This window comes from Podarcis cretensis (genome assembly GCF_951804945.1).
Source record: "Podarcis cretensis genome assembly, chromosome: 14".
Classification (NCBI taxonomy): Eukaryota; Metazoa; Chordata; class Lepidosauria; order Squamata; family Lacertidae; genus Podarcis; species Podarcis cretensis.
The window spans coordinates 23,251,936-23,275,370 of record NC_137183.1 but is presented as its reverse complement, the minus strand read 5'-3'; the positions used below and the strand labels follow the sequence as shown (position 1 = coordinate 23,275,370).

At 45.0% G+C, this 23,435-nt stretch overlaps 1 protein-coding gene across 1 annotated transcript in view; it reads right to left on the bottom strand.

Annotated features, from left to right (window-relative positions):
• IGF1R (insulin like growth factor 1 receptor) overlaps positions 1-21,966 on the bottom strand; it is a 186,307-nt gene extending 164,341 nt beyond the window's left edge. The window contains exons 1-2 of the mRNA XM_079954192.1: positions 19,614-21,966; positions 359-904 (exon numbers count right to left, since the gene is read on the bottom strand). Of these exons, the coding sequence (XP_079810318.1) occupies positions 359-904; positions 19,614-19,707 (640 nt within the window). The 5' untranslated portion in view covers positions 19,708-21,966. The remainder of the gene's footprint in view (positions 1-358; positions 905-19,613) is intronic.
• Positions 21,967-23,435: the final 1,469 nt, after the last annotated feature.

The window sequence follows — 23,435 nt, the reverse complement described above, 5'->3', positions numbered from 1 at the left end:
GGACTATGGCTTCCATCATCCATGGCCACTAGCCATGCTAGCTGGGGCTGATGGAAGCTGTAGTCCACAAATATCTGAACAGCCATAGGTGTCCCCACCCATGCAATAAATATATAACACCTGATCCTTCTCTGTCTTATTCTAGAATTTGGTTCAAGAAGTGGGCAAACAGAATAATCTGCCGTTTCAAGGTCAATTCTGCCCAAATCCACACTGGTTTTAAAACCAGTGCCTTTTCACAGACAGCTCCTGTCAACAATAACATGTCAGGTGTATGCGTTATAAGAGGTTGAGAAGAGTGTTATTCCTTAATGAAATGCTTTTTAGAAGGGGGCAGAAGTTAACCACCCATGCTTACTTTTCTGGCAGTGGCCGGAAGTCCAGCAGCGATAGCTGTATTCGTTGTTAATGGATGTCTTCTCACAAAGCGGCTTCTCCTCGGCTGTCCCCGGACACAAGTCCCCGCACTCCTTTGGCGGTTTATTCCCCACGATGTAGTTGTTGGAAACAGCATCCAAGATCAGAGACCAGTCCAAGGTAGAGAGGTAACACAGGTCAGAATTCTTTTCGATCCGGATGGCCCCCCGGGTGATGTTCCTCAGGTTGTACAGTCCAATTTCCTTGAGGTCAGTCATCTCAAAGATGACCAATGCGTAGTTGTAGAAAAGGTTCTTGCCGCGGATGACTGTGAGGTTGGGGAAGAGGTCTTTGAGGGTCTCCAAGCCCGCCACACGGAACAGCAGCAGATAGTCTGTGATCATTGTGAGTTTCGGGAAGCGGTAGTGACTGAAGTCCTCGGCTTGGCTGATCAACAAAATCCGGAGGTACCCTTCAATCACCGTACAGTCGTCCAGCTGCTTGAACTGCTCCACATTGTTACGAATGTCGATGTTTGGCCCACAAACTGGAAGGCAAACGAACGGGGGTGGGGAGAAGAACAGAAAGAACAGGATTAAAAAACAATACATGGACTCATCTTTAAAGAAACGCTTAAGGTTATAAACAAAATTAAATAAAACAGTTCTGCAGTTTAGAAATGCTCAGGCCACATTTACACCATACATTTGAGTGGCTATCATACTACCTTAAACAGCCACGGTTTCCCCCAAGGATTCTGGGAGTTGTGGTTTGTTCATGGTGCTGAGAGTAGTTAGGAGGCCCCTGTTCCCCACACAAAACTACAATTCTCCATGTGAAGAGGGACGGAGCATTAAACTGCTCTGAAATTTGTAGCTCTAGGAGAGGAAAAGTGGTCTCTGAGTAACTCAGCACTCTTAAACTACCACCCCCCAAATTCTTTGGGGGAAACCATGAGTGGTATGATATTGCTTTAAATATATGGCGTGGATACATACCCTGACAGAATATCATGGGTTCCAATACAAAGCATCAGAGACCATTCTTCCCCTCTGCCACACTAACCTATTATGAGTCCTGTAAGTACAGTCTCATTAAGCTATTAAAGTTCTTTGAGAATGTCAACAAGAGGAGATCCAGTAGCCACAGTGTACTTGGACTTCCTAAAAACTTTCAACAAAGAACCTCACCAAAATCTCATGAGTAAGCTTATTCATGAAATAAGTGAAGGCCTGGCGAAGCAGCAGGAAGCAGAAAGCAGGAATAAATGGGCAGTTCTCCCAAGGGAGGGAATCCCACGCCGCCGCGGATCTGTACTGGACCAAAGCTTTTTAAATTCCTCATAAAGAATCTGGAGTTAGGGGTGAGCAGTAAGGTGGCCGTGTCTGCTGATGTTACTAAATAGTTTCAGGCTCAAAGCAAAAAAAAAAAAAAAAAAAAAAAAAAAAGGATCGTGAAGAGCTCCAAAAGTACTTTCCCCAAGTGAATGAATATAATGGAAAATGCAATTCAAAATAAGAAAGTTTATTTGTGAAAGCCACCTTACTTTCAGAGATAATCTCATGGAGTTTGACGGGGCAATGACTGACCAGGAGTGAGTGACCAGGGGTCATAGTGGATAGCTCAATGAAGCTGTTGACCTAGCATGCAGCTTCCATGAAAAAGGCAAATTCCATGCTAGGGATCATTAGGGAAGGAGTTGAAAATCAAACTGCTGATATTGTAATGATGCTATATAGAATGTTTTTATTGGGGGTGGGGGAGAGGGACCAGAGCTTTGTCCTCAACATTGCAATTAAGCCCACTAAAGTTACTATCCTGCTGGGGGCTGGGAGAGGAAGGAATGAGAGATCTATCCCTCTTGCAGCACACAGCTCCAATTCTGGGCACAGAAGCAGCAAGCCATTTGGTTTCTATGCCAGGCACAGCCTGCTTAGACAGATCGCACGCAGGTGAGCAAGCAGGTTGGTGGAAGAAGGACGGATCCCAAGCAAGCACTTAAATACACGGTTGATTGTATTTGTTGGTTAGGGAAATGAGGCAGGACCATAAAAGCCACAACTTGAAGTTGGTTTGCTTCCCTAAATCATAGTTAAACCATGGTTCAAGTTTTGAGCAGGCAAGTGACTGCAGTTGGCTGAAAATAGGAGGAAGAAAGAGGCGGGGGAAGCAGACATGCCTAAGGTTTGAGCATGAAATGCTAAAAACGGTGGTTTGATGTTGTGTCAGGGAGGCCACAGACAACCCAAGACACTCCCGACATCCAAAGCTCCCCTTGGGGTCTGTTTTTTTGTCTGAAGACAAGAGTGATAGCACTGGAAGACAAAGTGAGAATATACCTAGGGCACCTTTTTTTAATAGCCACTTAATAAGACTTCGCTATTCATTCCCCTGAAGGACCATTTAAGTTTACAATGCATCCAGAGTTTTGAGGTTTCAAGACCAAATTCACATGATTTAATAAGATTTGAATGTTTTTCAAGAAGCAGTATCTAGCATTTTTGCTTTTCTTTTTTACACCTGCCTTTGCCCTTTCGTCCCATCTTGCCTTCCTTTCAGAAAATTCAACTAACGACTGCACAACACGTTATTTCTTATTTTTGTTCATTTTGCCCTGAAATTAATCTATTAGAAAGACAAACTTGATCCCAGTTCAAAGAGGACTACAGTTTCTTTTTGGCTGTGTTCTGTTTTCTTTGGACCACATTTTACACACAGAGGAAGTAAGTGTGTGTGTGTGTGTATGTGTGTGTGTGTGTGTGCTTGCGCTTATCGTGGTGAATCTTCCAAAGGACAAAACTGAGGACTACAATGTTCTTCATTCACCATTTTTAGCAAACACTCTGCCACTTCCTTCTAACTAGTACGCAATCCAGAGAATTTATATAACTATGCTTAACCTCTAAAGGAACACAAGCTTTACTTTATACTCATTTTTATATCAGCAGATGGATGCTATGCCACCCAGAGAAGATAATGAGTTACTTTACTCTCAAAGAAAATTTTCTTTTCTCTTTTTTTTAGCTCTGATCAACACATTCTCCTTGCCCAGATTGACTCAGCAGATGTCATGTCAAGGTTCTGACAAAGAAGCTGCACGAGGGTACATATATCCTGAATATGTGGGGGGGCAAATCCAAGGGCAGTTCAACCTCCACAACCAATAGCTTAAAACTTTCAAGCATAAATATGATGGCAAACACTCTGCAACAGGTGTCTCTGCTATGCCCTATCATGACCTTGCAAGTACACTCAAAACTTCCCTGTAAATACAACTACCTATGTTCCCAATTCAAACATGTGCCTGTGAAGTTTCTCCGTATTTAAGCATATCCCCGCCCCCACTGACTCCCACTGGAGCCCAGAAAATGGACCCATTCCCACTAGCACTGCTGGCTATGGATGATGGGAACTGTAGTCCAACAACATCTAGGGAAAGACTGCGGCAGAGTGGGGAAAAGAGCGACCAAACTGGTATCTCTTAACCAGCCTTTTCTCCCCTGAAACTGAGCATGCAAGAGCCCTGCTGAATCAAGCCAATAACCCACTTATTCCAGTATCCTGTTCTCACAGCTGCAAACCAAGCAGCTGTGGGGAAGCTTGCAAGCAGACTCGGATCTCAAGAACACTCTCTCCACCTCAGGTTTCCAGCAAACAACATTCAGAAACATTACTAGTAGCCACTGATAGCCTAAACTACATACACACTGTAGGTAGGAGAACGGACAAGCTATAGTTCCCAGGGTGTTGCCCCTCTTCCCAGGGAACTCTGGGAATTGTAGCTCTGCAAGAGAAACAGGGGGCCGCCAAACAACTCTCAGCAACTTAACATACTATACTTCTCAGGATTCTTTGGCAGAAATTGACTGTTTAATGTGGTATTATAGTGCTTTATAGTATATTATAGTATAGTATAGTGCTATAGTATGGTGCGCATGTGGCCTTGATGCAAGGAAGTTTCCTGGAGTCCTGTTTGTTTGTTTGTTTGTTTGTGTGTATGTTTTAAGGATTCTCTTTAAAATCTCCTCTGAAAAAGGCCCAAGCAAGTGACTAGACTTCCATGATCTGTTCCCTTTGTAACCTCAAGCCACAGCAACAGGAAGCACAGCTTTTGCCGCTTCAAAGGCTGCCTTTCAATATGAAAGAGAGAAACAAACAATCAGTCTTAGACCCTCCCCAATAAATCTTGGGAGCAGATCATCAGGAAGTAAGGGGGTGGAGAGAGGTCTGGTGAATGCAAAAAGGGAGGGAGGCCCCCCACCTCTTATGAATAAACCAGTCCTTCATCCAGTGAACTATTAGGGTTAGGAATTCCAAAAATTCAAAGCATGTCGCATTTCCCCCATTGCAAACATAAGCAAGCCATGGGGTGGAGCCTCAAACTTAACCCTTACACCACAAGGATTTCTCTCAGGCAAAATAGCTGTATGGCCTAACAACAACAACAACAGCAAAATTTTATTTATACCCCACCCATCTGACTGGGTTGCCCCAGCCACTCTGGGCGGCTTCCAGCATATATAAAAACATAGTAAAAGGACACACACACACACACACACACATATCCATCCTCAAGGAGCCATTTGTGTATGTTACAAGAGTTTCCTAAGCAGGAACTTTCAATCAACTAGATCGACTTTCCACTGTTGCATACAAAGTTAAAAATATTCCACTCCTTATTGGAATTCCATTGTTGCTGGAGTGGTAGAGTGGGGGTCATGGTACAAACAGAGACCTCAGCAAACTTTGTCTTAAAAATTTGCTCCTTTGTAAGGGAAGGGCAAGCCTCATTCTAGGTGTGCACTGTAGGTGCCAAACTTGCCAGAACCCAAAATATCATAAACAGAAAATGGAGTGATGCAGGAGCACCCAAAGCAATAACAGTTTGGGAAATTTATGTGGAGAATCATGGCTCAGTTTTAGGGTAACCGTGGTGCAACAGAAGACTGTAATGATGTACCAATTCGCATTTCTGTTCGGGCATATTTATAATGGGAAAGTGGCATACAAATTGAAATAAATAAACTTGTGTATTTATCTATAATAAGTAACCACCAAACATGCAAGTCTCCAGCAATCTCACCTCTAAAAGACAACAAATCCAGATAAGGCTTGCCCTGCTGGAACCTCTTATGACTTGGTACGCTGAAGAACACATTCAAATGGGAAATTATGAATGCCATCTAGCCTTCAACAAGCAGTTCACACAATCAAGGTGCTTGTGAGTGGGCCAGCAACCAGTAGGGAGAGCTCAAACAGCTCACCATCACTAAACAGGAGCACTTGCAAGAGAAACTAGTCTCTTCTACCACCCTGGCCACAATCACACCACTACATTTAAAGCCCTTTAGAAAATAGTCATGGTTTCCCCCAAAGAATTCTGGGAACTTCTGTGCATTAAGAGTGCTAAGAGCCCCTCACAGGGCTACAATTCCCAGAGTGGTTTAACAATCAATCTCTTGCCAGGGAACTACAGTGGTACCTCGGGTAAAGTACTTAATTCGTTCTGGAGGTCCGTTCTTAACCTGAAACTGTTCTTAACCTGAAGCACCACTTTAGCTAATGGGGCCTCCCACTGCTGCCAGGCTGCCGGAGCACAATTTCTGTTCTCATCCTGAAGCAAAGTTCTTAACCTGAAGGACTATTTCTGGCACCATTTTTCCCCCTCAGTGGGAGGAGTTGTTGTATTCATTTCCATACCGCTTTATATTTTAAAGAAAAAAACCTCAAAGCGGTCTACAACACGTTAAGACATCAAATAAAACAACCCAGAAGAAAACAAACTCAAGCTTCAAGGAATATATTTCAGATCCTTCAAGTGACATTTTGCTTCCCCATATTTACTTACCTACTTAATTCATATAGCTGCCCCATAGCAGATGTACTCTAGGAAGCCAGTGTGGTGTAGTGGTTCAAATACCAGGGTTCAAATACCCACTCAGTCATGAATCTCACTGGGGGACCTTGGGCCAGTCACTGCCTCTTAACCCACCTCACAGGGTTGTTGCAGGGATCAACTGAGGAGGGGGTGAACTATGTACTCCTTGGATAAATATAATTGCAATAAATAAGCTATTCTGCTTAGCTGCATAACAAAACTGGAGGCGTCAGCCAGGTGGAATATTTTTTCAGCCTTGGAAGGGTGTTGGTGACACTTCTGGCCACCACTGCATCCACTTCAGCCTAGGCACAGAAGCTCTGGAGCAAGCACAACACATTAAGTTGGCAAGGGTTGTAGCTCAGTGGTAGAGCATCTGCCTTGCAAGCAGAAGGTCCCAGGTTCAATCCCCACCATCTCCAGATAGGACTGGGAGAGAACCCTACTTGAAACTCCAGAGAGCTGCTGCCAGTCTGTGTAGACAATACTGAACTAGATGAACCCAAGGGTCTGACTAGATAGCTTCCTATGTTGACTTATTCCCTCCCCACCACCACCCTGCAGAGGCCCTTGTGTGATAACTGAGCCGAGCAAATGTCACCGCCTTTGCCGATCCCAGATTCTCCTCCCACCTGTTGAATCTTGCAACACTCATGGCACAGTTGGCAGGGTTGGGAGGACTGGAGCATTACACATCGCTGGGCATTTGAAAGAAAACAAAAGAACTGGGAACAAGTACCCAGTGGAAGCAGGAAAGGGGTGACGAAAAGGTACGAAAAACAAATGCAGAGCCAACCTACACAAGCTTTGTTCTAACAGCCAGAGAGCCTGTGTGGTGTAATGAATGGGAGTGGTAGACTAAGATACGGGAGATCAGAATTCAAATCCCCACTCAGCCATGAAGCTCACTAGGCGACACTGGGCCAGTCATTGGCTCTAAACCTAATCTGCCTCGCAGGACTATTGTGGGGGCAACAGGGAGAGCCGTGAATGCCACCTCAAGCTTTAGGCCTGGGCGATGTATTGATATATTCCCCAGGACCGCTTTGAGGGCCAGAGAGCAAAGACGCCTTTACCCAGCAGTATATCATGCCCGGGGCTTGCCTGTGCCTTATTGCTCTCTCCTGCCTCCTTCCTCCCTGAGCCAGGCACTGGCGGTGGCAGTTTCACCTTCTGCATGGCAGGCGCTGGAGGCAGCTGAGGCAGTTTTGCCCTGGCGCCTCACGGGACCACGGCCGATACAGCTTGTTCCTCCCTCCGCCTGTCAACATTGCAATGTATTCCTGTATCACAGTGTTTTGCGCGATACTGAAAAGCTGGCATCGCCCAGACCTACTGAGCTCTGTGGAAGAAAGGTGGGATATAAATGCCATAAACAAACAGGCCCAAACCTTTCCCTCAACTCAGATACAGCCACTCCAGTATGAAATCTCCAACTGTGGGAGACCCTTCTCTAAGCTTAGGAGCCATTTTACACTTTAAAAAAATAAAAGCGAGACGTATTTATTTAATACACTGATAGCCCACCTCTCCTCTAAGGAGGAGACCTGAGTGGAATTATGTGGGCTTATCTTCCTATCCATTTTATCCTCACAACCCTGAGGTAGAGATCATGTGACAGGACCAAAGCTGTGCAGTAAGCATCATGATGGTGCTATGAAGATTTGCACCTGGTCTCCCCAGTACTAAGGCTGGGCTCCAACCACTACGCTGCACTATTTGCGGCACTTGTAAAAGAAGAAGTTAGTTCGACTGAAGAAAGATGCATAAACACAGCACTTCTGCTAGTGGAGAGGCGAGACACACCTCTTCCTCACCCTCCCAACCCATTTCTATTCAACCAATGGTGGCAACCTTTTATTTGCAAGACCACAGTTTTAACCTTCCGGTTCCTTTCTAAGCAAGCCCAGAAGTCTCATTTGCCTAGTTATTGAGGCGTCCAGAAATACTGTGAAAGCAGATGTCTTATTCAACCCTGTGCAGGATCACTGGCTAAGCTTCTCATGCTACCTCTCATTCAACAGCTGCCCATTTTATTCCCCTCTCCCCTCCCCACCCACCCAGTCCTAGTAACAGGTAGCATAAATTTATTTCCTCGGTTAATCAATTTCCCAGCATGCTATTTTCTCCCTTCCAAGAGAGTACCAATTCAATGTGTGCCCCCAGTTGCAATATCATGCTACGCTCCAACGGTTACTGTTCACCTTCTGACTTTATGAAAATTTAGCTTCCTTAAAAAACGGGAACAGAAAAAAGTCGCTCTGGTTAAGTTCATTGGCTCGCAAATCATGGGCTTCCAAAAATGTTCTCCCAGCCACAATATATTTGTGTCAAATTTTGCAAGGTCTAAAGTAGAGGTGGGGGTTGGGACTAGATGACCCTTGGGATCCCTCCCAACTCTACAATTCTATAGCCTATAGACTAAGGCAGAGGTTTTTTAAACTGTGGTATGTGAGTTCCCTTTGGGTGGCTGGTGAAAAGGCTGCAGCACAAATCTATCTGTACTCAGCCCTGCACTCACTTTCTGTGATGTAATGATGGAGGACTAAGATGTACACAGCAAGGGGTCCATGGTTCCAAGATGCGCATCTTTTGCTGCACACAAGTCATCTGGCTTGATGAAGGTGTCATTTGCCAATGGGGCACCCAGAAATCTCCATGCAGTTGAAATTGGACCAGTGCTGGTTGCTTGAGGAATTTTGAGCATTGTTTATGGAGGGACGGAAAACTGCCACAATCACACAGCTTGCTCCCAATCACGTAAGGGCTGTGTGTGGGCCTCCCCTGTGACCACCCTCTGCAGAGGACAGCCCACACTCCCATCTTGGCCTCGGTTAAGAGGTCAAACCCCACTATGAATGTTGGGCCCTAAATACAATCAGGGCCAGGCCCCAGCGCTAGACGTCACTTTACATGTAGAGAAGCTCCCATTCCCATGTTGGCAAAGGGGTTCAGCATCAGGGGTTCAGCATCTGCTTTGCATACAGAAGGGCCCAGGTTCAATCCTTGGCAACTTGAGGTAGGGCTGAGAGAACCCAACCCAAAATCAAAGAGAAGCACTGCCAGTCAGGGGTTGACAAGACTGAGCTAGATGGACAAACAGGGAAGCTTCCTGCGTACCAGGAATCCATGGTTTCCCCATTCCAAACAGCTCAGGTAGTTGAGGTGAGAGTAGTTGCTCTCCAGGTTTCTCAAGTAACTGGAGCAGAGGTCACAGGGCAATATCAATGGCCACGAGTTTCCCCTCGCCCCCCAGGAGTTTCTTTATTATCTGGGAAACTTAGAAAACAAGATAGCAGCCCCTTTGAATTTTGGATTGTGCTGATAGCAAAAAGCCAAGAAGGTCAATGGTTTGTTTGCCGTGTGCTGCGTGCCGCTGGTTCTGAGCCACCCTTGCTGCCTGCCGCTTCAAAGCGTTGCTCTTCACTCGATTCCCCTTCCAAAATAATAATGTTCCTCCCCCCCCCCCATACACACAAAAGAGCAAAATTCAAAACACAGCAGATGTAAAGTCATAGCCAGCTGGACCACAATATTGGTTCATACTTCGAAGTAAACAGGGCTATCACTTACGGTGTGCTGTAGCATCAATAGGTTTACACATGATAAACATTCTCCCTGACCGCTTCCCATTCCACCACCACCACCCCCTGCCTCCAATTTTTTCAATGCTTATTTGTTGGCATCACACAGTTTAATGCTATTTGCTGGCATCACATAGGAGATGAAGTCACCAGGTTCAGCTAGACTCATCTGCGCACGGAAATGGGAGCCATGTGGCTGAGAACGACTATTACTAGCATTAACTCTCACCCCACCAGGAAAATAGTCACCTCCTTAAATCTTTAAAAGGTGTGCACTTGGAAGTCACATCCAAATTGGTGAAGTTTTCTCCCAAGTATGCTAAGGTTAAAGCATCCAGTGAACATTGCCTTCCACAGAAAGTGAATGCAAAGGGGCTTTTTTAAATAATAATAATAAAAAAACCAGCTACCAATTAAGACCATTGCAAGTGGTCAATGTTGCCACAAACCTTTAAAAAAATTTTTTTTAATGCCTGAGACCAGGGCGTCTGACTCCCAAGACACTACGATCTACTCGCAGAAAAAAAATATGGCAGTGATCTGCCCCTTTGGGGGGGGGCAGGTCAAAGTTGTTGAGCTTTTTTTAGTGAATAATATCCCATTTAGGGGGTTCAGGTTTTAGGGAGGAAAATGTCAAAATTTAGTAAAGAGGAAAGGTCGCTCGCCAAAAGATCGCTAGGAAAACAATCGACCTGTCGGGACACCCCTGCCCTGCACCAGTGGTTCCCAATTAACTAAGTAATGAAGACCCCGTTTTTTCAAAAGCCAAGCCATGAATCATCTACTTTTGAAACTGTTGTTATCTTGGTAGTAGTTTTTGTTATGTGAATGGTGCCATCACATGCTCCAAAATGCCCCAGCGCCAAACTGGGACATGCGTCTTCCTGGCTGCGCTCCCACGGCTTACGTAACCTGTGCGAGAGCATGGACCCCTAAACATGTTGTCCCAGACAGCTGACGGGTATGTCACACAGATCTCTTGGGGTCTGTGGACCACCAACTGGAAACCACTGCGCTAGCTTGTACTTGTAAGGAAAGTGAGGCCCTGAGCAAGTTTTCTTTTATTACTAGAAAAAAAAACACATAGCTGTTAGCTATTGTGTTATTTTGCTGTTGGTTCCTGGAAAATGGGCTCGAAAGACAACAATCTGGCTGGCCAGACTCCTAGAACGGCAACTTCACACCGTCATTGTATCCCCACATCTTCAAACCTAAGCCAATGGCAGAGTGGCAGGAGCTGTGAACAAGCCAGGATAGCAATCAGTGGCAGATGCCCAAGTGCCAGAGCATCTGCTTTGCATGCAGAAGGGCCACAGGTTCAATCCCCAGCATCTCCAGGTAGGACCGGCAGGTGAGGAGCAGGGAACCACAACTCTAGCCGCAAAACCTGCAGAACATTTGCCAGTCAGTGTACAGGACACTGAGGTATATGGGCCAACTGCCCTGACTCTTTCAGGCAGGTTCTTATGTCCCCAAGCCTGAGGTACTGTATTCCATGCCTGCACAACTTGCGAGCCAACTGCAACCCATCCATTACGTGACCTGAAAGTGGCTAGTCATCAAAAAAAGAAGGCTAACTGCAACCCAATGGAACATTGTAAATGGCTGGTCAAACATAAGTTGCACAGGTCTGCAGTAACTCAGTGCTCCAGGTTATTAAAAATAAAAGGATAGATCTAAACAGTGTTAGAAACTCAGATATATAAGCTACAGTGGTACCTCAGGTTGCATACGCTTCAGGTTACATACGCTTCAGGTTACACACTCCGCTAACCCAGAAATAGTGCTTCAGGTTAAGAACTTTGCTTAAGGATGAGAACAGAAATCGTGCTCCGGCAGTGTGGCAGCAGCAGGAGGCCCCATTAGCTAAAGTGGTGCTTCAGGTTAAGAACAGTTTCAGGTTAAGAACGGACCTCCGGAACGAATTAAGTACTTAACCTGAGGCACCACTGTAATCGCCAAATGACACCTTAAACCTAGGTTAAGGTCACCACAATAGAATGTCTAAGCGCCATTTTTAAATGGTGGTGGTGGCGGTGGATTTCATTTCTATACCGCTTTATATGTTAAAGAACAAATCTCAAAGTGGTTTACAACACATTGAAACATCAAATAAAACAATCCAGAATAAAACAAATTCAGGCTTCAAGGAAAATATTTCAGATCCTTCCCTAAGTGACATTTTGCTTTCTGCAGTCACCAACCTGGCATCCACATGGTCGTAATTAGACCCACGTCAGTCGCAAAACACGCCTGGTTAATTTCCAACACTGAATCTGAACTATTGTATATAGTGGTGTAGCTGTCTAGGGTCACATAACTATTTCTGCAGCTGGGTCCCTCATCTGCAAAGTTCCAGAGCGAGCCAGCCAGCATGGAAGCGGAGCTTTTTAGTCGCTGTATGCTCCAAAAGCTCCAAAGTGTTTAGGAACACTTCAAACATATGGCACTTCAGTTTCAACAGAATGGCGTGCAAGTTCTCTTACGTACAATGCAACTTCACGGAAAACAACTTAGGTCGCTTCAAGATAGGATACTGGAGCACTCTAAATCCATTTCCCCATGTTAAGCTCACAAAAAACAGTATATCAAGCTGAAAGGCAACACATGAAGATCTGCATTGATCATCACAATGCATTCCTAATTATTACTGTTCCATAATTATAATACTATTATATAATCTGAGAAGTATGCATAATCTTAGAAGGTTGTGACTATCATGAAGAGATGCCTGCACTTCTGAATTTAAAACAGTGACTTTTGGTTATTATCTCAGCTTGGGAAAATGCACCATTTCATACAGGGCTAAGGAACTTCATTCCCAGCGGCCTTCAGCACTCTATTTCTGGCTGTGGGGACTCTCCCAAGGCCACCCCCCCTCCTCAGCCACCCCCCTTACCCCTCAGTCACACCCCTCACCAGCCCTGCTTTACAAATTTCTTGAGTGTTTTTGCCTGCCTATAATGTGTCTTTCAACTCTGATAATGCTTCGTGCTTGTCTTGATAGATGCACAGAAAGGGAAGTAATAGAATCATAGGATTGTAGAGCTGGAAGGGACCCAAGGGTCATCTAGTCCAACCCCCTCCAATGCAAGAATTAGCATTTGTTGCTCTGCCCGTTTTTGCTTCTGACCCTGCATACCCTCAAAAGGTTGCCTAGAATTGAACGAGGCCCTAAAGCTGGGAAAGTTTCCCAACACTGGATTTAGCATATTGTGCCGAATTTGCAACGAAGTGCAATACTTTGGTTTACACCTGTTAGAAAACGAGAACCACTTCATTTCCTTTTTTAAAAGGAACCAAATGTATTCTTACACATAATCAGCTAATCCAACATACATTTTGTTCTTGTGAAATTTTAAGCGAGAACAGCCCATATAACGCTGATTGAATCCTGGGAAACGCCAAGAAATTGACGTATTTTCCAACCATTCTAGTGAGTTAACTGTGACACCACCTGGAAACTGGGTTGAAGCCTTACCTCAACCAATATGGCCTTAGGCAATTCATCATCTCTCAGTTTAAGCTCCCTTTGCAATAAATTATGCAATACAGTAAACGCAAGCCTACCTTACAGGGGTGCTCATCAAAATTATATGTGCAAAGCACTCCACATGCACTATGGAAGAGCTATGGAGGTAAACAGTATACCTCTTCTAAAGAGCTTTAATGTGTTTTAGCATTTCTTATCAAGTTATCCTCCATGTTTAGCATACATCATTCATACTAGCAAAGCAGCTTTCCCTAGATTTTGTAAACAGAGAAGTGTTATCTTTATCTGTGTCCATCGTACGGAAAATGGATTCAGTTTAAGATTTCTGATAAGATCTGTGAAAGTTCATTTTGTAAAGTAAGAAAGCAGCACCTTCCTGTACAAAAACTCACAGAGCATGCTAAACTTGCTGTAGTCTTTATGATGTTGACAATGCAATCCTATGAACATCGCTCAGCAGTTAAGCCCCACTGAGTCCAAGGGAACTTACTCCCAGGTAAGTGCGCACAGGATGGCAGGCCAGGGCTCCCAGATCCTATGCATAACTTGCAGGAAAGAGCCTCTCAGCGGCCTTTTTTGTCTCAACAGAACACACACACAGGTTCAAAACAGCACATACACAGCCAAAAATTCAACACACACTCCACAAATGGAAAGAAGACTAAACAAAGTTGCACAAGAGCCCAGATAACAAGCTTGCTGCAATCTGCCTTTTATAATTAGTTTCTAAGAGCAAAAGGGACAGGCTAACAGCTAGGAAAGTTCCCTTATTACTCAGGCGTACGAAAACCGCAGCATCTCCCAACATGTTAGGGAGTTTTACGATTTTATAGGGTGTGAAGGTGTTCAGAAACTTTTGAAGCAAGGCAACTTCCAAGTATTTAAAGAGCTTGCAGAGTTTGAGTTCCATACACTCTGCAGATTCACTTTTCCGTATAGGTGGGAAATCCTATGTCAATCAAGGTTTGTGCAAGTTCCTTTTTTTTTAATGAAATACACTATTTGGGGTTCAATACAAAACACATTTTCTAAGGGAGTGAGCCAAAAATCAGGAGATAATTTTAAAGCTTTTTAAATGGCACCTACAGAATCTGTCTGGAAAACCCACTCAAGAGAGATAGCTTGCAACAACATAGTAAGCAGGGAGGAAGTCTAAGTCGACAAAGCACTTCCCAGTTAAGTTTAAGTAGAGATCTTTTTTTCTAAGAAAGAATACCTCAAAAACCATAACCACAAGAATGTTTTGAAAAGGCTGCAATACTACAGTTCTTTTAAGGAAGTGTCTTAATATGGTGAAACAGGGATGGGCTTTCAAGCTTGGAGTATCTAAGATCTTGATGATGAAATCCATTCTTTAGAAGGAACAGATGGGAGGAAGCGAAAGAAAACTACCGGTAATATTTTCCGTTCCCTGCTTACCAGATCTACTACAAGGGCTTTGGCAATGTGTGAATTTTACAGTAATTTTGCTTAGCTTCTCTTAGGACCCATCAATACACAAGCAGGATTAACTGCAGGTAGAGAAAAATTCTCACCCCAACCCAACCTAAGCAAATTAAGTTATTTCTAGATTTTCACATTTCCAAATTTCAGAGTAGCAGAACACCCATCATCATTTTTCTAACTATTAACATCATCAAAGCATATTTAAATACTTAAAATAATATCCTAGTAATAGCAAAGGAATCAGTTAACAGGCTTCTCACAATCACTACTTTAATCCTAAATACATACTTAAAAATCAACCAGATTCAAGATGATACACCTCTATGTGGTTAGAAGCAGGTTGTGAGGTGGTTACTCCAAATAACCAAAGTTGCAATCCTAATCCCACTTACTGGAGAGTCAGCCCCATTGAATTCAACGGGACTTATTTCTGAGTAGGCACAGTTAGGACTGTACTGTAAATCACCACCAACGAAACCTAGGATCCATTGTGTACATCCTGAGCAAAGGAGCTTGGCTTTAATGGAGTACTGGTTTACAAGGAAAGGAAAGTCTCTGTTCAAAACATTATAACCAGAACACAGTGTCTTCATCACAAAATCTAAATATGGCAAAGTTGCCGGAACAGAAGGACTTCTTCTGAACAGAGGATAATTATGGCTTCATTCAAGTTAGCCATTTAAAATCAATTTTAAAGCTAGTTCACAAAATGGGGGTGGGTGGGTTCTGAATTAGTACAGTACAGAAAGCTGAACTGTTCGTCAAATTTAGAATGCCAGTTTGTTTTAAGATGCCTGAGCCACAACACAGGTAAGTGAAAGAGTTAAGACTTAAGCCTACATATACAAGGAAGAAGAAGAGGAATAATCACCTGTGCCAATTAAAAATTGCCTCCAAGTGAACACATTAAGCATCTTTATGTTTATTTTCCCTTTTAGCACAACTGGCAGCGATAAGCACTTAAAATAATATTTGCATCAAAAATGAATTTTTCCTATAAATCTTCGACAATTTAGAAAATTTGAGTTTATCTGCTTAGGCCCAAGGTCATCTACAGCTGATACCAGGTAATATACTAATATTGTATCCTCTCATTTATAACCCACATTAAGTGTTTGATTTCAGTGGTATAACCTCCAGAGCCGAATTTTTACCCTTATTTTTGTTCCGCACAGGACAGGGCCAAGGCTTCAACTGCATTCATTTCCTTCTGTCATCGTTTGCACCTGCTATCAAATAACTACTCACCTTCAACCCCAATTCCACTGTGAATACCCCCAAACACACCACCTGTCAAGAGAACTGCACAGTCATAACTGCATCCAATTATGCAATCCTTTGCTCAGGTACCAAAACAGTTTGCAGCATCCACAATTCAGTTAGCCAAAGAACATACTGGCTTAAACGGAGCTGGCAAGCAAGCAAGCTGTAAGAATTGAAGGAGGCACAACCAATACACAATATTTAGGAACACACTCGTCGCCATGGACCCTTGACATATAACCTCTCACTGGTGGTTTGCAATGAAATATCCAGTCCCTCTGCCACCTAGGTTCTTAAGTCAGTACACCAATCCCCTTAGTGGCGAGGCCATTTTGCACTCAAGTATCTAAATTACACTGGGAATTACCTTTTACGCTCTCTCAAGCTAACTATATTCGCTTTATCAGCAAGCACATTAAGAGATATTGATGTTGATACTATACACACACACTCACAAAAATAATTACAGCTATGAGGGGTTTTTGCTACCTATTCGGAGATAGAGATCTAAGTGAACAGAGCTGAAATGTGCTCTACTAAATAACACAGTTTTAGTGCAGCAAATGGGGACCAGCACTGGGGTGATTTCCCCACCCCGCCACACAAATCAATAAGGTACAGAGGGAGGTTGTTTTGATGTCAAAGCAGCCTATATTTGTCAACGCCTTAAGGACTGAATGGAAGAAGCTCAATGCACACACTCTCTACCTCCGGAAACAACCTAAAGGCCAGGTAAGAATTCAAGTTAAGTGTCCATGCAAAACCCGCCTCATGCATAAGGGGCCGCCCACCTGCTTGGAAAAGCTTAACACACAATTTGTACCAACACACACATACACCTCTCTGCATGCAAAACATTTCAGTGCTGTACAAAGACATCTCAGCAAGAACCATAAGCGTCAATAACAGATCACTTGCTTTCTTAATCAACTGTGTTTACTATTTTCTTCACCAATCACATTTTAGCAACTTTAAAATTAAGTGAATTAATTGAAGCTTCCACATGCACACACCCTGCCTTCCCCACCCCCAATCTTGGTCTCAACGCTTGTGTATTCCTATTTAGGAATGCATGGCTTCTTATGACCGAAAATGGAAGAGCTTGTAGGACTATGACACATTCTATTTTTTTTAATAAAAAAAAATCACATAAAAATTAAGACAAAATGTTCCTTCCTCTACTATGAGGAGGGGTTACACCATGAAATTATCTGCTCAGGACCATTTCTCTTAACATGAGCATTAAAAAACACACACACACAAACACAGGAGCACCACACAATGAGGGTGCTTTTAACTGAACTACGAAGATGAATTCCCCCCAGACAGAAGCAGCTATGTTATGTTTACTATCTGGAACACACACCCTGAAAAAAGGCCTTTTAGTCCAACAGCTCAAAAGAAACCATTTTAGAAGGAATCCCAATGAATCTAAAAAGAATGTGCAATCGTATTTTATTTGTGCTGGCTACTAAGAATGCTGTTCAGATGTTTCCTTAAGGATGGGAAAGTTAACACAGGTAAAGTATATAACAAAACTTTTACACCAACATCTTAAAAATTACCCCTGGCTTGAAATTCATTCAAGACATTAAATCGCACTTGTTCAACTGTCTACTTCCAATTCTATTGCCAAACATGCATGCAAACCTATGCAGCCATTTAAAATTTGATAATTGCTCTTCCCGCATTCTATCCCCAAAGCAAATTTGTGGCCAGTTTAAATTCAGAAAAAACAAGGCTTTCTGGGGTTCCCCTCTGCTCCTTTTGTGTGTGGCGGGAAAGGTCAAGCAACAATTGCAAAAATCAATTTATAGCCAGAATTTTCACCACATAGTAAAGAAACAAAACAAAACAAAGAGCAACATGACCTCTGTATCTAGTAACCTTACCACAGCAGGTCCAAAGCTCTTTTATGTCCAACCAGACCCTTTCAACACTTTTTAAAGAAGTGTATTAATAATGGATCACTCTTAAGACAAAGGAGGTGCATTCCTTTTATTCAAGAACATTTTATCACCAAAATAACTGCAGGGTAAACAACAAATCCAGCCGCCAGCTTTGATTTGGGAGCACATTTTTCCCTCGTTTGTTTTTACAGATTCACACATTGTAGTGGCAACGCTTACAACGCATGAAATGCATCTTTCCCCACTCTCAACCAACGCATTTCTCTGCACCCAGGCAGTAGGAGACAGAGGGATGCAGAGTTAAAATGGTTGCATTGAAGAAATAGTCCCCCCCCCAACTGCACACATACACACTCTCCAGCTCCTCTGAAAGGAGCAAACTGAATAAACCACATGGGGGGGGGGGTAAAAGGAAAGGAAGCATCTCCGCCCATTAGCTATTCAAACAGACCATTATCCGTGATAGTTCCAGAGTTATACTGTAATTAATTGCAAGTTGGACTTATTTATATATGCATATTTACAACCCAACTCTCTCCCCCCACCCCACTCCCAATTCCTCTTAGAACCCAAGCGGGCGGGCAGGCAGAGGGTTGGGGGGGAATCCGAAATTAAGCCTTAATCGGGACTTTAAAAAAAAAAAAATTCTCCCAAGCAACCAAGACAGACGCTGATCTCGAAAAGATGCGGAAAGGGGGGGGCGGCTGGCTGGCTGGCTGGCGGGCGAGAAACACGCACGCACACAATCCAGACATCTTTGTCCACACACTGGAGACTTTAACCATTTGCAGAGCGATGCGCACCAGCAGAAAGGCGCGCGCACAAGGAACCACGTTTTCGCAACGCAGGAACTCGGGGCGCGTTTAGACACAAAAGAAAACAAGAAGCAGGCGGGGAACCGGGAGAGGAAAACACCGCCAGCATCTCTCTTTCTCTCCCGATCTTCTCGATTGCTCAGACTGCTGCCGGACCCACAACATTCCCCACATCAAACCCTTCGCCCCCGGGTCGAAAGAGAAAAGCATCTTTACAACTGCGTTGTTTTTTTACGCAGCACTGCGCTCGCAACCATTCATCTTTCCCCCTTTTTCGGTCCGGGGGCCGGAGACTCACAGCATCACTCACCAGGAATACAACCATCAATCGAAATGATATTTTCCCCACAAATATCATTCGAATGGTGAGTGCATTATTTCGAAAGCATTATTCTCAGCCTAAAATGGTTAGCGCTGGCAGCGTATTAAGAGGACTTCACCAGTCTCTCTTCGGAGATTTTAATAGGTTTGCTTTGATGCGCAGCAGATATACACACGTGTGTGTGTATGTACACATACACATAAACACTCACACACAATATGAGGGTTATATAGTCCTGGAATATACATCCTAACAAAAGGGGGGGAATGCTTGCTTATTTTCTAAAAATGGGAATAATATCTATTCTGCATTTAATAAACTAGAAATGACACCAACAAATGGAGGGAAGAGGAGGGGTTGTTGTTGTTTTAAGCAGCCGTTTTCAGGGCCAATTTCAACAACACACCCGAGCATTTTAAATCACCCACTTTCTCTCTCGTTGCCACCGCAATGCGAGGCACAGGTCTACACCCACCCTAATTAAACCCCCAACACCCATTAAATTGAAGGGAATCCCCCACGCTCCCCAAAATAACAATACTCACTTTTTCCATTTGCTGGCCACAGGCAAAATGCAGTCAAGATAATCAGAAGTCCCCCAAATAAGGTCAGAGACCCTCCTCCGGCGCCTGACTTCATTCCTCTTTTTTGTTATTATTATTTTGGAGCAAAACGGCCTTTTCTTGAGATATATATATATATATATATATATATACACACATAAAATCCCAACAGTTTTAAGTCCTCAGTTCTCCTTCCCTCCCCAGAAAAAAGAATAATGGGGAGGGGGAATCCAAGCCTCCCCTTCCTTCAAAAACTCAGGGGAGGAGGGGAAAATAAGAAATTGGAAAGGTGAAAAAAATACGAGATGTTTTGGAGCAAAGGGGTGTTGTTGTTTTCTCTCTTCTCCTCCCTCCTTAGGAAGGAAATTGTTCTGTCCCCCTCTGAATGAGAAACCAAGACGGGGGAAGGGGAGGCAGGGGGAAAAAGCCTGTTTTGGTGCCTGCAAAATAAGGTAACAGACTTCCCCCGCTTTTCCCCCCTCCTGAGACAACTTCTTCCTCCTCCTCCAAAGTACTCCGAGAGGCTGGAGAAAGGTCGCGGCGCTCAGCGTTGCCTGCAGTCACCCAGAAGTAGCAAACATATACCACTTTGGAGCAAACAGTCCGCATCTTCGACCTCCATCTTTTCTTTTGCTCCCCTTCTCTCTCTCTCTCTCTTTTTCCCTCCCTCCCTTTCTCTAAATAAAAACACAGAAGAGGCTGGGAGCTGCGTGCGTGCCTGGGCTTTCCGATAAACAAATGGAGAGATCCGCAGATCGAAGGATAGAAACGAGGAGAGAAAATAGTTCCAGCGTCCCCCCTCCCCACGCACAATTTTTTTCCTTTTTTTAAAAACACCCGAATTTAAGAGAGCGGAAATCAAGCTTCCCAAACAAACAGCCTTTTTTTCCCCCCTTCCCCTTTTGCAAGAAATCTGAGGCTCCCTTAAAGGGATCTCCCAAAATCACCACCACCCCCTTTTTCCTTTTTTTTTTAGCTTTTGACTTGGAGAGAGACAAAATGCGGAATCAAAATGAATGGAAGGAGGCAGAGTGGCTTCCCCCACTCCACCTCTTCCCTCTCCCTCCCCCCCACCCCTCCAGGCGCCTTCCCCAAAAAAGGGGGAAAGAATAGAGAGGTCCCAGCAGGCAGAAAATGCAGGCAGCGAAAGGCGGCCGAGGTTGTTTCTTCCTCAGCACTCCATCCCCGGGAGCTGCTGTTTGGCCATTGCAACGAGGGAGGAAAAGAAGGAAATCCAAGCAAAACAAACAAACAAAAATCCAAGCGGCCTTTTCTTTTTGTCTGTGGGGGGTTTTTTTGGGGGGGGGGGAACAGAACACAAAAAGCCTTCCGGGCGCCTCTGGAAATATGTATATATTATTTCATTCCATTCCCAATCTCTTCCTCGCCAGCCGACCCAAAGCAAAAGCTGCAATTTGCAAAAAAAGGAGAGAGTTGTAAAAACGCCAGGCGATGATTTTGGTGCTGTCTTGCTGGGGATCCGTTGGGGCTGAAGAGGAGGCGGAGGGAGAAGGATCCAGTCGCTGAAGGTCAAAGCTTTGCAGCAAAGCAAGCAAACAAACAAAACGAGAAAACCACCCGACGCTCGCTCTCCTCTCCTGGAGCTCCTTTTCCTGGGCTTGGCAGAGGAAGGAGGGGGCGGTGGGCGAGCGTGTTGTCCAGCCCTGCGCTCGCTTTCTCCGCAGGAATCCGCCTCCCCGTTGCAGAGGTTGGCCTTTGCACAGCGTCTCCTCCCGCTGCTGCTGCCGCCGCCGCCGCTGCGGAGCGAAAAAAGGAGGAGCGCCAGATGGGTCTTCCCTTGCTATGCTTCTCCTGCCGCTGGATTCACATGAAGATTTTTTTAAAAAAAATCTTTTGATTGAAGGGTCTTGTTGGCTTTGCGCAAAAACACACCCTCCTCCAAGAAGGCGCCGTGCAGGCTGCAAAACGATGCAGCCGGCTCTCAAGCAAGGATCCCGGTTGCTGTGCGGGCTTTTTTTTTTTTTCCTTGCTCGGTTATTATGGCACAGGGACCATAGCTAGGGAAATCTGCTCGCGCACGCGGGAGCGTGCACACACACAGCCCAGAAGAGAGAGGGAGGGAGGTAGGATCGGAGAGGCGCCCTCGGGGTCTCAAAGCAACGGAGGAGGTGGAGGCGGACTGCGCTACCACAACAGCGGCAACAACAACAACATCCCCCCCCCCCCCGCAACACACACACACACACCCGAGGGAAAAAAGGAGAGGGAGGGGGAAGAGGCCCAAGCGGCGCGCGCGCGCAACAGCAGTTTGCAAAAGCAACCAGCGCGTCCGCAAGGCCCGGGCAGGCGCGTGGTAAAAGCAGGAGCCGCTCGAATCCAGGAACGGAGCCGCGTTTGGCGCCGCAGGGAGAAGGCGCGCGCGCCGGTGGTGGTCAAAAGCGGCGGCGGTGGCTGCAGCTCCTTGCAACAAGGCAAGCCGGGAGGAAGGCAAAGCTAATGGCAAAAAGCGAGGAGAAGGGGAAAGGGAGAGAAACGGATGGGGGGGGAGAGAGAATCACGATTAATAAGCCCGCCCAGGAGAAGCTGCGCGCAGGCGCTCCTAGCAGCAGTTGCATTGAAGCGCACTCACACGCTTCTCTCAAAAAGCGTGCCCGCTCCTCCTCTCGAGTCGGAAGTAAGCCTTTATAGATGCAACGCAAAAAGGTTTGCAGCAGAGCTGCTTTGACTGCGCAGGGGGCGTGGTTGAGGTGGCAAGGCGCGCGCAGATGTGATCCTAAGCGTGGTCTTGCTCAGAAGTGAAGTGCCAACTGGGCTTCGGCGGGGCGTGCTTTCCAGTCATTTATAACCGCTTGGAAGTTTTTCTTTTGCAACGCAAGAGGTATATAAATTTTGGGGGGGGGGGACTTGAAGGCAAGCAGGGAGGACCTGACTGCGAGAGCAGCGCTCCCCACTTGTGATTCTTTGCAACTGGTCTTCAGAGGCAATCCTAAACTAGAAGGACCGATCCAATGGTCTGTCTTAGCATGAGAACATAAAAGGAGCCCTGCTGGAGCGGGCCAAGGGCACATCTAGTCTAGCAACCTGTTCTCACATTGGCCAAAGACAAGCAGCCAAGGTTAGCTTGCCAGGAGGTCAGTTAATTGGCATTGGCTATGGGCAGATATAGGATGTGGGTGGTGCTGTGGTCTAAACCACTGAGCCTAGGGCTTGCCTATTGGAAGGTCAGCAGTTTGAATCCCCACAACACCCTGTTGCTCACTCCCTGCTCCTGCCAACCTAGCAGTTCGAAAGTATGCCAGTGCAAGTAGATAAATAGGTACCGCTCTGGCGGGAAGGTAAACGGCGTTTCTGTGCACTGTTCTGGTTTCGCCAGAAGCGGCTTAGTCATGCTGGCCACATGACCCGGAAAAACTGCCTGTGGACAAACGCCTGCTCTCTCGGCCAGTAAAGTGAGATGAGTGCTGCATCCCCAGAGTCATTCGCGACTGGACCTAACTGTCAGGGGTCCTTTACCTTTTTATGGGCAGATGTAAAGGGCCAGGAAGAGACCACATGGGAGCCAAGAGACTGTTTCTCAAGTATTTATGTATTGCAAAAGTCTTAACTTTCCCTCCCTCTTCACACACTCCAAATGCTTCAAAACTCTCAACACAAAATGTTTGGCCTAACATGGATTTCAACAAAATGCCATTTACGTAATATTGTTCTAATTTTGGGCTTGGAAGCATCACATCAGTAGCAAATGCAACCCAGTTTTATACCATATCAAAAGACGTAAACACTTGTACACCACTTAATAGGAGAAACCCCTTTTTCCCTTTCTTTCTTTCTTTCTTTCTTTCT